Here is an 18,438-nt window from a genome sequence, read left to right as displayed (position 1 = left end):
CTTTGGTGTTTTAAGCTGTTTTAAGCATGATGTTAGCTGTTATCTACCTGTCTCCCATAAGCTTCTTCAGGATTCCTCTTTCATGCACTCTCCTCAAATCAATATCCATACACTTAGAAAACGGAAGCTGCAGCGCAGCTGAGGTAAGTAGATTTCAGGCAGCCAGTATACCTGCGCAGGTGCCAGCTTCAGCAAATAGAAGTTTGGCACAAGGAAATGAATAGGGTAACATGCATTGGGTGAAGACAACCTTGCCACCTCTCTGACATGTGCAGCAAAGTAAAGAAAAACAAATTGAAACATGGGGGGGGGGGAATAAATTTCACAGCGTTTCCAGCTGCTAATATTTACATAGCCTCACTGGATGGTCACTGGACCACTCCATGGTCTTAGGCAAACAGAAGTCTTTTACATCATCTATTGCCCAATCCTTATAACTGAAGATGTCAGGGACCAAACCTGGAACTTTTTGCTAACAAAACATAGAATCCACCACTGAGTTATATCCCTTGCCCTAACACAGAGTTCTGCAACCTTGGGTTCCAAATATGCTGTTGGGCTGCAACTCCCTGACCCTGACCACTGAGGAAAGGCCACAGCTCAGTAGCAGAACATCCACATTTCAGGCAGAAGGAACAAGGTATCTTCTGCAAGAAAAAAAAAGAATTCTCTGCAAGATCTCTTTCGTTCTCCAGTACAGTACTATTCACATCTCAGAGGGCACCATTATAAGGATAAATGAGGAAAGACAGATCAGTAATCACATTAAAAGAGTTGAAGATCAGAGTTGAACATCAGCCCTGAGTGCTCACTGGAAGAACAGATCCTGAAGCTGAGGCTACAATACTTTGGCCACCTCATGAGAAGAGAAGACTCCCTGGAAAAGACCCTGATGTTGGGAAAGATGGAGGGCACAAGGAGAAAGGGACGGCAGAGGACGAGATGGTTGGATAGTGCTCTCGAAGCTACCAGCATGAGTCTGACCAAACTGAGGGAGGCAGTGGAAGACAGGAGTGCCTGGCGTGCTCTGGTTCATGAGGTCACGAAGAGTCGGACACGACTAAACAACAACAACAGAGTTGAAGATAAATAGATAAAATGGCTGCACCAAGTTGGGGTTAACAATTCCCATCATGTGTGCAGTGACTCCCAATTCTGAGTCCAGTTTCTTCACCCTCAAGTGTTGCTGCATCAAGTGGTGATGGCAGGTGACTCCCTATGGAGTGGGACAGAGGCAGCAGTGTGCATTTCAGTTGCCTCTACACAAATGCACAGAATATAATAAATAAGCAAGCAAAAACTTGACCTCTTAATACATGGTGGAAAATATGACCGAATAAGCATTACTGAAACTCATGACTGGAATGTAGAAACAGAGGGGTACAATCTGCTTAAAAGGAATAGGTCAAGCAGGAAGGGAGAAGTAGAAGAATTATATGTAAATAATGTGTACACTTGTGGAGAAATCCACACTTAGAGTGTGGAAGGCAGATTGAGAGTACAGTGGTACCTCGGGTTAAGAACTTAATTCGTTCCAGAGCTCCGTTCTTAACCTGAAACTGTTCTTAACCTGAGGAACCACTTTAGCTAATGGGGCCTCCAGCTGCTGCCGCGTGATTTCTGTTCTCATCCTGAGGTAAAGTTCTTAACCTGAGGTACTATTTCTGGGTTAGCGGAGTCTGGAACCTGAAGCGTCTGTAACCTGAAGCGACTGTAACCCGAGGTGCCACTGTATATGGGTAAAAACTGTAGGATAGAGAAATAACAGTAACCTTACTGTGAGTGTCTGTTATAGACTTCCAGTTCCAGCATACACAGATGCATGGAGAAAACCAGGTTGGTCAAAGCTCAGAATCAGCTCAGGCTTGCAAGGGAGGTTAAAAATAATGCCAAAAGGTTTCTTTGGATTTGTAGCTACTTTACATTTCTTTCTTTCTTTCTTTTAATATTTTTTACTGAATTTTGCTTTACATACATACGCAGAAAAATGCCATCCAAAATTCAAACTAAAACTAAGAATAAACAAATACATAAAAATACGTAACAACTAAATATCTTTCCCTCCATCAATAACCCATGATTACTATTCTGAATTATCAAACCTAAGCACTCTAGTCCTTTGTGTTGACTTCCGTCCACCACCTCAATTTGAGTTATTCTTTTCTTTCCTTAACTGCCTTCTGTAGATGTTTTTCATTTCTTGGTATTAAGTTATTCAGTTATTCAATTAATTATAAGTTATTCAATTATAACAACTGTTTTGTCTTTTGCAAAAGTTAATCAAAGCATAGTAAGGGTTTTATTTGAGAACAATTTTTTTCTAGGTAATTTTTATAACACTCCCATTCCTTACTGAACCTTTGGGTTGTTTGGTTCCTAATAATTTCTGTCATTTTGGCCAGCTCAATGCATTCAAATAGCTTTATTTGCCACTCTTCTTTTGTTGGAATCTCTTCGCCTTTCCATTTTCTGGCAATAAGCATTCTTGCCGCTGTAGTGGCATATAAAAATATCCTCCTTTTATCGCTTGGGATATCTGATGATAATAAACCCAAGAGAAATGCTTCGGGCTTTTTGACAAAGGTTTGTCTGAACATTTTTTTCAATTCTTCATAAATACTATCCCAAAGGTTTCTAATTTTCTTACATCCCCACCACATATGTAAGTGTTCCTTCTACCTACTTACACCTCCAACATTTATTTGAGTTTGTTTTGTACAACTTTGCTAGTTTACTAGGTGTTAAATTCCACCTGTAAAACATCTTCATAACATTTTCTTTTAGTGTGTAGCACGCCGTAAATTTTAAATCTCTGGTCCACAATTTTTCCCATGCATCCATCTGTATCATATGCCCAAAGTCGTTTGCCCATTTAATCATGACTTATTTTACCTCTTCATCCTTTACTTCCGAATCAAATAATAATCTATACATTTTGGATAACACTTTGCTTTTATTTTGTATTAATTCTTTTTCTAGCTTTGAATTTTCTGTTGAATTTTTCTTATCTAATTTAAAGGTTTCATTCAATTGATGATATTGCAGCCAGTCTATCATATAATGCCTAATTTCTTCAAATTTCTTTAACGTCAATTGATTTGCCTCCTCTTTCAATAATTCTTTATAGGTTGCCCAATTTTTTTTAATGCTTTTTTTCTTTACCGAAATGACTTTTAACGGTGAAAGCCATCAGGGAGTTTTCTGTTCCAATAGGCCTCTGTATTTATCCCATACTGTGTATAGTGTTTTCCTTATTATATAGTTAAAAAAAAAAACATTCTTTTAACCAGCATAGACATGATGCCTCGTAATAGATCTTCAAATCTGGTAGGACAAAGGATCCTCTTTCTTTAATGTCTATAAGTAACTTATGTTTTATTCTGGGCTTTTTGCCCTGCCAGATGTAATTTGAAAAGTGTCTCTTCCATTCTTTGAAGCATCCTGCCCTGCCTATCACTGGAATCACCTGAAATAGGAACAACATTTTGGGCAGCACATTCATTTTGATTGTGTAAATTCTCCCCCAAAATGAGAGATTCAATCTGTTTCATATTAATAATTCTCTTTTCATCTCTTTCCATGTCCTAATGTAATTGTTGTTATATAAATTTATGCTTTCCGCAGTGATCCAGATTCCTAAATATTTAATTTTTTTGACAATTGATAGACCAGGCGACGCCTGCAATTGTAATTTATCTTGAGCCTTCATATTTTTTAGCCAAGACCTTAGTTTTATCTATATTCAATTTAAATACTGCTACCTGGCCGAATTCGTGGGTTCTTTCTAAGATTTTTGGTAAGCTTTCAAATGGGTCTTCTGTTATTACTAAATCATCTGCATATGCTTTTAATTTAAAGGCTTTCTTTCCTATTCTTATTCTTTTTATCTCTAATCTCTAATTTCTTATCTTCTCTAATTATCATTGCCAATATTTCCAGGACTACAATAAATAGCAATGGGGATAATGGACAGCTGTGTCTAGTTCCTTTCTTTTTATTGAAGCTGTCAGATACTTCGTTGTTTATGATCAGTTTTGCTTTCTGATTTTGAAAAATGCTTCTACGCTTCTGCTAAAAGTTTCTCCTAATCCCATTAACTTTATGGTTTTTTTCATAAATTTCCAAGATATATTGTTGAAAGCTATGATTTTCCCAGTAGTGATGTATGGAAGTGAGAGCTGGACCATAAAGAGGGCTGATCGCCAAAGAATTGATGCTTTTGAATTATGGTGCTGGAGGAGACTCTTGAGAGTCCCATGGACTGCAAGAAGATCAAACGTATCCATTCTTAAGGAAATCAGCCCTGAGTGCTCACTGGAAGGACAGATCCTGAAGCTGAGGCTCCAATACTTTGGCCACCTCATGAGAAGAGAAAAGGAAGTTGAAGGAAGTCACGGGGGGGGGGGCAGAGGATTTATAAAGTATTTTGTTTTTGAAATAATGATTGTGATGATAATAAAATTGTAAAATTTAATAAAAAATTATTTATAAAAGATTATAAAGATAGACTTGCGGATCATATGGACAGATCATGAAACCATTAAAGAAGGCAAGAATATAAATGAAGTGTGTGTGGAAATGTTTCCCTCAAAACCTTAGATTGGTTTACTGGCTACAGAATGTAATTCAACAGGGACAAATCTCAGGATCTAGACTTAGGAAGCATACCTGTGCTTAATGTTAAAATGATCTAGGGTCTTAGCACACCACAAACATAACATCAGTCAGCAATGTGATGCAGCAGCAAAAAGAAATGCTATTCTAGGCTACATCAACAGAAGTACATCATGATGTCTGAAATAAAGATGGAGCTATGTAGAAGTATTGGCTGGCTTCAGTTTTTCCTGCATTGTGGTTTTCGCAATGCATGCAAACACACACACACATGTCATGATTCATGATATATTGCCAGGTCAAAAATTACGAAACTGACATCATAATATGGACTTCAAATAGGTTTTGGACTGTAAATCAAGATATTGCCCAGCCCTAGTCAAGTTACAAGAAAGGAAATTTCAACTAAACACCAGGAAGAGCTTTCTGACCATAAGAGCTGTTTAACAGTGGAAGAGACTCCCACAAGAGATGGTGGACTCTCCTTCCTTGGAGGTTTTGAAGCAGAGGCTTGATGGCCAAATGTCATGCATGATATAGTTGAGATTCCTGCATTGCAGGGGGTTGGACTAATGACACTCAGGGTCCCTTCTGACTCCCCAGTTCGGTGGGGAAATCCGGTGGGGCGAGATCAGGAGAATATGGAGGGTGGGACAACTCAGCAACCGCAGTAACAATTTCACGCGGAATATGCAATTCTTCCGCCACCATTCCAACTCCACAATTCTTCCACTAAAGTACCGTATTTTTCGATCTATAAGACGCACCAGACCCTTTCAGTGCAGATTTCAGTTTTGGAAAAAGAAATCCGGTGGGGCCGGGTCAGGAGAATATGGAGGGTGTGACAACTCAGCAACCTCAGTAACAATTTCACGCGGAATATGCAATTCTTCCGCCACCATTTGGACGGACAAACGCTGATCCCACATCAGTAACTAACGAATTCTGTCAACATTTGCTGCCGTTCTGCTCATCAACTGTCTGCCAGACTGAGGGTCATCTTCGATGGTTTGCCGCCCTTCACAGAAACACTTAAACCACTCATACACTGTCTTTCAAGTTACAGCTTGATCTCCATACACAATTGTGAGTATTTCGTGGGTTTCCGATGCCGAATGTATGTTCAATTATTTCTCGCTGTCCGATTTCTGTGACGATTCACTGAACTTTCCAGTCACACCTTGTACATAGCTCTCTATGCTTGGGCCTTTCATCTTGAATAGAGATATTACGCCACCTGCCCCAGAGAAGGCAAGCCCCACTGATACCCGGCTTGCTCTTTCTCAAAGCAAAGACACCAGGTCTACATCACACTGTTCCGAACACACAACTGTGGGTATTCTTGACACAAAGAAATGTTATTTCTTTTTTTAACACTTCACATCAGGCAAGTGAAAATCAAACTACTGGCCATTTCCCCCTCCCCAGTCCTCCAAGAGACTCAAACCTCCCATTATCCGTGTGTGTGTGTGTGTGTGTGTGTGTGTGTGTGTATTAAAGGGTTTGAGGGCAAAACTGGCCATTCCAGTGAGAAACAACATGCTTAAGGAATAGTTTATAACTTCCTGTTAACCGACCCCTTCCCAGCCCTCTCCCCCACTCCCCCCCAAAATGTACATTAAATGAGGCAGGAAAACGTAAAATCACAATTATTTACAGAATTTCAGCACAACCATTCTAAAACTGGTACTTTTTCACTCAACTATAAATACCATTCTACTGAACAGCAGCAGCAGCAACAACAAAAGTCCAGCAGGTAATTTTACTACGATACTCTCCAGACACTCCATCCTCTTTAACCCTAAAACCCAAGTCCCAGACACCATTAAAATATCCTGCACCGATTTGCAAGAGGCAGCATTCTGCTCTGCTGTTTCACTTCTTGAGTAGGGGAACGGACAGTACAAAAATACAGTAACTAAATCCAGCCATGATCATCTTTTAAATCTTGTGTCCAAGATTCCCTCCTTTTAGCAGCTGGCAGTATTCCTGCAAGAGGAAGGAATCTACTAGTGAAGGCACAAGGAAAGGGTTGAAGTGACAAGATACTGTACCTGTCAACACAGCAAATGTCTTCTTATTTTGAGGAAGACTCAACCAGATCCTCATTCAGTTGCTGCTCATGTGATTAAAGCTCCCTCTAAAGTGAGCATGCTCGGTAGAGAACTATTTCACCCTTCAAAGCTCCAGCCATTTCAAAGAGAAACTTGCAGGCTTCTTGGTAGCTGCTGGTATTTCAGGCAACACAGATACAAGGACACTGCCCTTCTCTCTAGATATGATATGCAGTTAACCAAGATAATCGGCACACGTTCTAACACTATGCCAAACTCGAGGCAGATTACACTCGCCTAGAAGGAAAGTACAGTGAAAAGGTTTTATGGAGAAGCTCTTTATGCCAGTGGCCCAACTGCAACAAGCAAAATGGTGGAGGAGCTTCGAATTTAAGATTCCCAACATGAGTATAAATGCAAAAAAAAAGGTGTTTGCAAACTCCAGCTTGAAGTGTATTTTAGCTGCATCAAGTTGTATGGCCGCAGTTGTTCTCAGTTTGAATTTTTTTTGTTTCAATCACCAACAGGTTCAAAAACATATGCTTTTTTTTAAAGGGGGGTTAATGAGGACACACGAGCAGAACACGATATAAATGTAAACAGCCACAGAATGCTTCAGCAACTCGCACAATTCAACCAAACAAACTGGATGGGAATTCGGAATAAACACGGCTTCTAAATCGCAGGCAGTTCTCCCACCGTTTCCACTGTTAAAGCTCGTATCATTGCAATCCTTCGTGACAGTCAAAGCACTACCTACATATATACATAAAAATCCACACACGCTACCAAAGAAAAAGCTAAGGCTAAAGACAAGCACAAATGAAAAAAGAAAATTCAACATGTATTTGCAGTGATGCTAAAGATTTAGCTTTTCTCCAAATACCAGAAAGAGGAGATGGGAAGGACAGAGCTGAGATATGCTGTGGGGCTATGATTTTTTATTTTAAATGGAACAGGCGGAATCTATCAATTTTGGTGCTCTCTTGGCAATAGAAAGGTGCACAACTATTCTTTATCAATAAGCCCTTAATACCTTGTGACCAGTTTACCTGAGCAATTGCCTTACCACAGATATGCCCAACCATATCAACCGCATCAATCTGTGGAACTGGAACTACAGTTAAACAATCAATCCCTCTTCGCAGAGAACTTTGGGCATTGTATGTGGGGGGGGGTTAGGGGGTGTCATCTAATAACTCTCAGCATCCTGAACAAACTACAGTCCCTAGGATTCTTTGGGGGAACCCAGTGACAGGCGTGTTACCTCTTTAAATGTACAGTGGTACCTCAGGTTAGGTACTTAATTCGTTCCGGAGGTCTGTACTTAACCTGAAACTGTTCTTAACCTGAAGCACCACTTTAGCCAATGGGGCCTCCCACTGCTGCCACTGTGCCGCCGGAGCACAATTTCTGTTCTCATCCTGAAGCAAAGTTCTTAACCTGAGGTACTAATTCTGGGTTAGCGGAGTCTGTAACCTGAAGCGTATGTAAACCGAGGTACCACTCTACAGTGCAAATGAGACCTCAGGAAGGACAATACTGAGCTAGTAAACAATAATATTTATTATTTTTATAAAGAATCGATCATCCTCATCAGTCACCATTACTAGGAATCAAAAAATGTTAAAAATAAAGAAATACTGCTGTATTATGGAGTAATCTTTTTAAATAGAGGAATTCCTCGTTGGCAAAGAAGGTGCACTCTGTACATGCTTATGCCCTTTATGTCTGAGACTCACTAATTAATTTTTCCACACTAAACTTTTTTCCCATCCTAAGCCCTTTTTAACCTCTTATTGATTCCCTGCCCAGGCCCGTCATATCTTGGTCTATGTTATAATAGCCCAATTCTAAGCAAGATGCAAGTTGCAAGCAATTCAACAGGTCTCCCTTCCTTACTGAAAGAGTCCCATAGCACCTTAAAGACCCAACACTTTTTTATTTCAGCACCAGCTTTGGTGAACTAGAGCCCACTTTGCCAGGTGCATGATTCCCAGCTTTGGGTGTTGAAAGCATGATCAATTCACAAAGTCGAAATGCAAAGCATTTGCTCCAGAGCAGCCCTGGAAAGATTAAGACGTGTTGCTAGCTCCAGGCCCTGCCATTCAATGGCTACTGCCCTAAACCCAAAGCTTTAATGTGCACAGTTGACAGGAGAGGGGTTAAAAAACAACACCACCAACCCTCATTCAGTGGAGCACTGCAAGCATGACTTACTACAATGATCTGTTGCAATACCCAGAAGTGAAGCTCATCACCAGTCTTTACATTCAGCTCTAGCTGTGTCCTCCTGAACATGGCCCAAATGTTCCTGCGTTCATTGTCCGACGCCCAGGACAAAGGCTGTTTGTAGCAGAAGAGGAATACATGAGCAAACAGACATAGCTAAGGCCACACAGGGCAGGGCTCCCTCTACAGGCCTTTTGCACCACAGTGAGTCTGTCCAGGAAGGAGATCCATTTCCCTTCCAACGTTCCTTGCTGCTGAAACAGCAGCCATTTCATAGGCACAAACCATGCTCTTAAAACAAAGGTCACCACGACACTTCAATGATCACCTCTCACACACAAGGAGGTGGCAGGGTGGTGGGAGACTACTGGCATTTTAGGGAAAAAGGCTGAGTAGGTTATAACTATTCAATCTGCTTTGTGACTTTGTGAATTCATTCCTGCTCTCCTCCTCCCAGAGAGAGAAATATAACTCTTCCCCTTCAAGAGGGATGAAATTAGTTTGGATGTACTGGCTAAACAACGGTTAGTGTTAAGCGAGTTGGCCTTAGAAACTAGTAACTAAGATATCCCCTAGGTCAGGCATAGGCAAACTCGGCCCTCCATATGTTTTGGGACTACAACTCCCATCATCCCTGACCACTGGTCCTGTTAGCTAGGGATGATGGGAGTTGTAGTCCCAAAACATCTGGAGGGCCGAGTTTGCCTATGCCTGCCCTTGGTTCTGTTCTGACTTGAAGACAGCCTATTTTAGAAGCCTCTAGAGCAGAGCTTCCCAAACCTTTCAAGCTGGTGACACACTTTTTAGACATGAATCATTTCACAACACAGTAAATCCATTTTACTAGCAAACCAGAGGTTAAAGTAACCTCTTTCCAGCCTTGGGAGGAGCGCAGGGACCGTTCACGTGACATACCTACACACTGCAGCCAACACACTAATGTGTTGCAACACACAGTTTGGAAAGCTCTGTTCTAAAGCCTCAACACCTCCAAAATAGGCTTCCAGGTAAGAATGGGGCCTAATGGAGCCTCAAATGCATGACAGTTTTATTAGTCTTTGAAGTGCCACAAGATTCTTTGGCTACACACACACCAAAAATTTAAAGCTCGTCTCCCCATCCCACCTACCAAAAAACCCTGGGAAGAGTGATTTGTTAGATTGCTAAGGAATGCAGTTCTGTGAGGGGTAACAACAAGTTTCCGGGATTCTTTGGGGCCGTGTGATTTAAATACACAGTGTGTATGCAACCTAAGTTGCTTTTGCTGCAACCAAAGAAACAGGGCAACCTTCCTGGAAGTTGCTACTATCAAGGGAAAGTTTCAGTTCAAGAAAAGCAGTTATACCTCGGGTTACAGACGCTTCAGGTTAGAGACTCTGCTAACCCAGAAATAGTACTTTGGGTTAAGAACTTTGCTTCAGGATGAGAACAGAAATAGTGCTCCAGCGGCACGGCGGAAGTGGGAGGCCCCATTAGCTAAAGTGATGCTTCAGGTTAAGAACAGTTTCAGGTTAAGAATGGACCTCCAGAACAAATTAAGTTCTTAACCCGAGGTACCACTGTACAGCTTCTTTTCACAATGTGTTCTGAAAGCAGCCATATAGCTATCAAGCTCCTTTAGAATCTGAAAAGTGGTGCATGAAATTCTTTCTTTCTTTTACTTTCTCTTTCTTCCTTTCAAGATCTCCCATTTTCAGAAAGAAAGGAAAAAACAAGAACATTCCTTTCCAAAAAGGACACATTCTTCCTTAAGGGCTTTTGGTTAATTACATCATAATAATACGTAATTTTCAGAGATTCCTTCCCGGCAGGTATAAAAGGGGAGAGGTCCCAAATCCAGCCTTCTGCACACACCCTGCACAAACCTCTCAGTTCCCTCTTGACCTTATCTCTTCCAAGACCTATGTGTCACTTTTCAAGTCTTAACTGAAATTATAATGCAGCACAACGTACATAAAGAGACTGCAACAAACAAAGGACTCCCAAGGGGAGAAAAATTCATTTTTCCTGCATCTTTTATTTTTCCCATTAAATTAAAGCTACTCAGCCCATGCCACAGAAACCTCATTTTCCTCTGTATACTCGGGGGGGGGGGGGTGGTGTGTAGATGACCATCCCTGCAAAAAAAACTGAGTGCCATTGTTTACTACCATTGAAATAACTCTCAGGAGGAGATTGGTATTCTAAACCTACAAGGCTCCACAAACCGTTTTGAAAGGTAAGTGTCATAGCTGCCTGAAACCCTAGAGACGTGGGGTCTCCTGACTGAAACCCTAGAGCCAGTGCCAGTAATTGTGGACAATACTGAGCTACTGTAGATGGGCCAGTGGTCTGACTCAGTTTAAGACAGCTTTCCTACGTTCCTATTCAGCATCTGAGACTGAGGAACCAAACTTCTGCCCCATTCAAAGGCCACCCATTTTTACAGGTGAAGTCAAAGCTTGGCAAGACCTGCATTTGCTTAATTCTTCAATCCACCAGAAATGTAAATGTTGGGAGGGCAAAGGAAGATGGGGAAGTTATCAGGGTCACTGCTAAGAAAACCTATGTCCTATTCATTTCAGCAGTTTTAAGCAATGCTTCTGCTCTGTACACACCATGCATTTAAAAGTACATTTAAAGCACATGGCTTCCTCGAAAGAATATTGGGAATTGCTGTTGTTTACCCCTGCCCCAGAGCTACAATTCCCAGCATCCTTAACAAACTACAGTTCACAGGATTCTTTGGGAAGAAGTAATGTGCTTTAAATGAATGGTGTGCGCACAATACAATGGATTGCACTCTTAAAACATTCATAATAAATATCTGCTGGTGTACAATGCTCTTGTTCTGATCTGACAATGCAAGTTGAGAATCGTCAACTCAATGAAACCTAATCAGGTCAATATATAACTGCTATACTATATCTGAAAAACAAACTATAGGCAAGGCTCAACGTGCAAAACCTGTGAACTTCACCAAACAACAACACATTAAATAGAGTACTTTATTTATCTGAATCACACACACTCTTTGTTAACTTCCAAGAATGTGCTTCAAGAATACTGCTTTAAATCAATGGGACTGCATTCAGCCAAGGGAATTTGTTTCTCTACTACCTAAGGAGGAGGAGACAGATGGAAATAATCAGAGGTGTTGTACAGTGAGATAAAGGCATAGCCATGTTGGATGTGATCTTAACTCTGACAGTGAAAGAGGCAGACAAAATGGCTTCCTCCATGCTGCTTTTTACAAAAACACTGCAGATAACAGGAGCAACAGCTCTGCTTCCAATTCTCTTGGGCTCTAAGGTGTCTCCCCCGCCCCACATCACTTCCCTTCCTATCTCAACCACTTAAATTTTGTACACTCTTGTGCTCTTTGCAGAAAACCCTGATTTTTTTGTTTCTGTCCTAGCAATCCGCCCCCTTAAAAAAAAAAAACTTCTCAATTGTCTGCTGACATTTGTAATGCCTGCAGTTGGCTTGAGTGGCGTTGATTCTGTTAGTCAACCAAGCAATGGATTCTGCCAGGCAAAAGGTGAGGCCTCTACTCCACATATAATGAGCAGAAAAAACACCCATGGGTGGGGACTGCAACTCACCCTTGCAATTTCCAAAAATAAAAGTGATGAAGTAATTGCAAGGAGGCAGTGTGAACCAGTGAAAGTCTAGCTCACTTTTTTTTTTCATGCAAAAGCAAAAATGGTTTCATAAGATTTTAACATCGAGCATCTTGTAAAGTCCTCTTTCCATGAAGGCAAATGTACAGGAAAACGTGGGCGGAAACTATTTTGAAGCAAAGTAATAAAAAGCCAATGACCTGAGTAAAGAATAGATCTTTGTACACAAGCAAAGTCTCGCCTCCTGCATTGACTTCAGATCTAGTTTCTGTTCACAGACCCTCGTGCTTAGCCTTATTTTCACAGCTCAAAATACATTTATGAATGACTGTGCCGTTTCCTGACTTACAACAATTATCAGTGTAAGGGAGTGTCACCTCGTACATAGCTAGAGACTTTGAGACTTTAAATCTATATACACTGCCCCACATAGATTAATCCAGGTAACTCTACTGATTAGCCTAACATGAAAGACTTAACCACACAAGGCAGTTGTGTCATGCTGGCTGGGGCTGATGACAGCTGTTGTCCACAGACACCTGCAGGGCACCACAATGGCGAAGGATGGTCTGAGCCCTAGGGATGGCCTAGGGCTGCCAACTTTTCCAGACAGCTCTTGCGACTCTTTTACCATTTATATAAGAGAGAGTAAATTAGGTCAATTATATCCCAAACTCTTCCCAGCCAAGTCTGCAAAACTGCTCTTCCATTCCAGATTCAGCTGGTGAACCTTTTGCCTGTGAAAGTTGAAATAAAGCCTGTTTCTGGCAGAGCTACTGCAAGAGAAACCTCTTTGAACCATGACGTCTGACTTAGGTTAGGTAGGCGCTGTCTAGAAACTGAAAGATTTTCATGTCTTGTCCTTTTCAAATCCCCTGCTGCGCTTGCATTTGCGAATGCACGGCAAATTGGCAAGCTTTGCTGATCTACACACAAGCAACATTTCCAAGCAGCAGGCGCAATCTTGGGAATCAAACACAAAACAGCATATAAACCACTAACCCCAGTTAAGGCCTTTTTTTCGGTGAAGAGGGTTTTTGTTTGCCTGGAAGGTTGATTGCTTGGGAAGCCACACAGGACCCTGTGTCAATCTTTGCTAATCCAAAACCCTACGCCAAAATCAAAATAATCCAAAAGAACAACTGTGGAGCAACAAGCCTAGAGTTATGGACCTCTCTTTTTAGGATACCACCTCCCTTTCCAGTCTAGTGCAACAGCAGAAACCCAGCCATGACAGAAACCACCTTTTGGCAAAGCCTTGGAGTGACAAAGCTGTTCTTTCCCCTTGAACTGACATGCCAATCAGAGCGAAACAATGCATCAAACCAAGGCCACATGCACCACACACAAATATACCATCCCATGTCTCTGCATGGCTCCTTTTGTTCACCTGCCTGCATGCTTTGCCATGGTATAATGTTATTGACCACATCATGAAAAGCAAAACAAATGCTAAAATAAATAAATAAGTCAGTAAATCGTATAAATCATCTGCAGAAGAAAAGAAGATTATTGCAATGGCATTCCGTAGCTTCACAACAGTCAGCAGATTTTGGTGTGAAACTTAAATTGCTTTCGTGCCTTTGACCACGAAGGCTTCCCATGTGAGATGTAGAGGCCCAGCTCAGAAACACATCATAAGCCATCTCTGCCAGTTCTTTCCCTCTCCTAGTTTACCAGCCCACGCTCCAAAACACTGGAAAAGCAGGTCCTTGCTTTGCGCTGGTTGAACAGGCCAGCCAAACTACATATATTTGTGTTCAAGTCCTCCACACACACATACATCAGCAGGAAGCAGTCTGAAGCCATCTCGTGTCAACTGCTTGGCTGTGCTGCTTTCAAAACCGATTCCAGCTTCTTCAAAAGAAGCAATTAGAGCCCCATAGTCAGCTGAAGCCCCCTTGGCAAGAGAATGAAGCTGCCAGATAACCCCTACCTCTGGTTCTGTCTGGAGAAAGCTGCGAAATCTCCTTCCAGGCCTCTAATTCCTTCGTTCACAATTCCATCTCCCTCTATGGGTGCAGTTTCCACAACAGAGCATGCTCAGTAGAAGCTGATCTTCAGCCATTTCAGAGCTTTAATGAAACGTAAGCAGAAGCAAGTGCCATTAAGCTCAGAAAGACTCAGGGACTCAGCCAACCTCGCCTTGTTACATCCACAGCCCCTATCAAGGTGAGTTGTTCAGGCATATAAAAATGCAGGATTCAGCTCCCTACTTGTGACAGGCAGAAGGCAACAAAAAGCAGCCATGCATCTCCAGCAGAATGAGTTCAAGAACTTGTGTTCAAAAGAATGCACATCCATTAGAAGAAAATGTTTGAAACCCTAGGCCACAAGTTTCATCAGATGCCATTAAAGAATGTTCCAACTGATACAAACATTTCAAAATGCAGATAGTGAGAGAGGTTCCCGTGTTAACCCTAAGCATGGAATCTTTCACACGATGCCTAGAAACCCATCCCAAGCCAATTCATGTTCATATTTAGAGGGGGACACACATGCAATGTACAGAAGCACAAAAAGAACTACTAAATAAAGATCCAGCCTATGATTTGTTAATTGAGCTATTGCTAGCAACCATCTTTATAACAGAGGAGGGGATTTCACAATACAATTACTCCTTCATTTTTAATTTGTATTCCACATGCCTTCTCAGAATGCCAAAAAGCAAATCAAGGAACCCGAGTGTCAAAAGATAATGCACATGCGCGTGCACACACAAAACAATTCCCACAGTAAAATGCTAGACATCTTTCCAGTTTACATGAGTAGCTGTTTAGAATCAATGGCGCTACTTACATGAGCAAAGAAGGAAACCACAGGAGAATTAAGAATCAAAGCGTTTTACTGTGATCAATTCTCTAAAATGCAACTTGCCCCACTCTTCCCTTTGCCTCTTCCAAGTTCTACTGGGCAATCAGAAATATCCATCCAATACTTGTTTAAGTTCTGCCCCTTTCTGTCTACTACTCGTTTCTCCTATTAGGTAACAAAACATTTCAGGTGCTGGTGGGGAAGATCATCAGTATGCAATGCAAAGACACACTAGTGCAGGCTTCCTCAACCTCGGCCCTCCAGATGTTTTGAGACTACAATTCCCATCATCCCTGACCACTGGCCCTGCTAGCTAGGGATTGTGGGAGTTGTAGGCCAAAAACATCTGGAGGACCGAGGTTGAGGAAGCCTGCACTAGGGGATACAGGCAACTCCCATTTGCACAGGGATTGCATTCAGCAGAGTGCACATAAACCCCACCCCACCCCCTTCCAGGGCCAAAAACAATGCGCTTTGGTGGTGATGCGCATGCCAGATGCACGCAAGCAGGGCGTTAGTAACGCTATGAGGATATTTCTGTACTCAATCTAAATCATGGGTAGGCAAACTAAGGCCCAGGGGCCAGATCCGTCCCAATTGCCTTCTCAATCCGACCCGCGGACGGTCTGGGAATCAGCGTGTTTTTACATGAGTAGAATGTGTCCTTTTATTTAAAATGCATCTCTGGGTTATTTGTGGGGCATAGGAATTCGTTCTTCTTTTTCAAAATATAGTCCGGCCCCCCACAAAGTCTGAGGGACATTGAAGTGGCCCCCTGCTGAAAAAGTTTGCTGACCCCTGAACTAGATGCTTAAAATTGAAGCACATGTGTCAAGATTGGGCTGAGCACCTTGGGCACTGCTTCCTCTTCATTTCAAGCCAGGGCAACCATTGCTCAATTTTCATTTCGTTTTCTAAAGACAAAACTAACCAAAACAGCAAAATTCAGTCCTGGCCAGAGGCAGCTACTCTGCATCCCCCAAGTGACCCCAAGTATCCTACACTAAAGCTGGCTCCTCTTTCTGAAAGCCGTTCATCTCACAGCACACTCCTGATCAGAGGAAAATGTCAAGACCAAGGCTATACACCTTTACCAGGTATCTTCAGACCTTGTACTTGGCCAAGCGCTGGAAGGTCAACCATAATGGTATTTAAAATGTGCACTTTGTGGGGCCTCTTATTTCTCCGAAAGAAGCTTATTTATCCTGTTCGCAATGCAGAGGCCTTGAGGCAGTCATTTGGGTCTTACAAAGCCACCTCTCCTGGGAAGGTCATCTACTTCCAAATTCAGGATCTGGACATAGGCTTTTCTCTTGGGCAAAATACATAGTCTGCCAGCCTAAATCTTCCCACATGATATAGTGATGGTCACTGAACTGGGTGACTTTAAGGGTGGGTTAGACAAATTCATGAAGGACAAGTCTACTAGACAAGATGGCTATTGTTCTGCTTCCGCTGTCAGAAGCAATAAGTGACAGGTGCTGGGAATATCAATTGGGGTCAGAGCTGTTACACTCAGGTCCTGCTTGTGGGTCACTGTGACATGTGGGCTTGATGGGCCCTTGGTCTTATCCAGGAGAGCCCCTCTTATGTTAAACCTCATAGGTCCTGCTGACAAAGACCACCACAAAACTAGCACTCTCCTTTTTCAACCCTAAAATATCATATTAAATATATTTGGATCCCATAAGAAACTGGCACATCTGATGATTATATGTACACCTAGCTCAAGCATTTCCAGCTTGTTTCCTTGGAAACCAAGGAGGGGGGCTCTTGCAAATCTTGCAAGAAGGGCTTCTTTTTTAATGGTTACATAATGAAAATAAGCTTTCAACTCTTGTCAGTACAGGGCGGCCGGGGGGGCGGGGGCGGGGTTGGAATGAACCTTTTTGGAAAACCAGCTAGGTACCAACAGAATTATTAAAATACAGTGGTACCTCGGGTTAAGAACTTAATTCGTTCTGGAGGTCCGTTCTTAACCTGAAACTGTTCTCAACCTGAAGCACCACTTTAGCTAATGGGGCCTCCCGCTGCCGCCGCCGCACGATTTCTGTTCTCATCCTGAAGCAAAGTTCTTAACCCAAGGTACTATTTCTGGGCTAGTGGAGTCTGTAACCTGAAGCGTCTGTAACCCAAGGTACCACTGTATATAGATTAAAGCAGCCAGCCAGCTGATTAGGGCTACCTCTTTCAGAAGATGTGTGCCCAAAAGCATTTTCTTCCGTGGTATTCGGGGATGAGGTGGAAAGCATGCAAGTCAAGATTCTGTTGCTTATAACAGAGCAGGAACTCTGCTTCCAGTGGATGAACAATTTAAGTAGAAAACCATGTAAAGGCCTTTTAACATCAAAGGTTACACATTAGCACACCATTTTTTGAAAAACAGATTTGCCTGAACTGCAGAGTGGAGAAAGGATGCATCAAAGAGCATTTTTCCCGTTTCCCAGGTGGGTTTTGCTAAAAGGTCAGGTTCCAGAGTTTAAGGCTGCCTCTGCAGGAACTTGATAATCTCGAGAGTTGACTACTGCAATGTGCTCTATGTGGGGCTACCCTTGGGCCTGGTTTGGAGACTCCAGCTGCAACAAAACTGTGGACAGCGACAGGCTGCCATCAGCACATAACTCCAGTGCTCAAAAGTTTGCGCTGGTTGCCCCTACACTACCAGGTCAGGTTGAAGATCTTAATATTATTTTGTAAACTCCTTAACAATAATAGCCGCTCCTCTACTGATGCCCTTTCCCTGCCCAGGAAGTTATTCCACAATATGCCGCTTCTGAACATGGAGGCCCCATTTAGATATTATGGCCAATGCCATTTGTCTAATTTCACTTTAAAGCCATCTGAAGCAGTGACCATCATCACACTCTGGGGCAGCAAATCCCATAAATTATTTTTGCATTGCACAGAAGCACAGTGCATGTTTTGGTCTGTTCTGAACATCCAGCCACCCTCCTTTATTCAGTGACCAACCCTGATACAAGTGCCAGCCCTATGAAAAGGAAAACATCGTATCTCTAGTCACTTTCTTCCTACCATGTATAATTTTATTAGCCTCTCCCACAAGCTAAATAGCCCCAAATACTTCAGCCTTTCCTCATTGGGAACGTGTCCAATCCCTTTTA

The 18,438-nt window shown here is 42.1% G+C and overlaps 1 protein-coding gene across 23 annotated transcripts in view; it reads right to left on the bottom strand.

Annotated features, from left to right (window-relative positions):
* EHMT1 (euchromatic histone lysine methyltransferase 1) overlaps window positions 1-18,438 on the bottom strand; it is a 138,101-nt gene that overhangs the window by 83,410 nt on the left and 36,253 nt on the right. For 3 of the 23 annotated variants that reach the window (XM_083597173.1, XM_083597159.1, XM_083597155.1), the window contains exon 1: window positions 14,439-14,577. The exons of 16 other annotated variants lie outside the window; for them this stretch is intronic. Coding sequence is in view for 2 of the 7 variants with exons in the window: in XM_083597163.1 (XP_083453289.1) it covers window positions 8,889-8,969 (81 nt within the window). In the remaining 5 variants the exon portion in view is untranslated. Of the gene's footprint in view, window positions 1-6,668; window positions 7,163-8,888; window positions 9,007-14,438; window positions 14,578-18,438 lie in introns of those variants that run through there. 4 more of the 23 variants (XM_083597162.1, XM_083597163.1, XM_083597157.1 and 1 more) reach the window with 4 other exon arrangements.

The sequence above is a fragment of the Podarcis filfolensis genome (assembly GCF_964270895.1).
Source record: "Podarcis filfolensis genome assembly, chromosome: Z".
NCBI lineage: Eukaryota > Metazoa > Chordata > Lepidosauria > Squamata > Lacertidae > Podarcis > Podarcis filfolensis.
The sequence above is the reverse complement of the archived record's forward strand: the minus strand, read 5'-3'. Positions and strand labels throughout refer to the sequence as shown.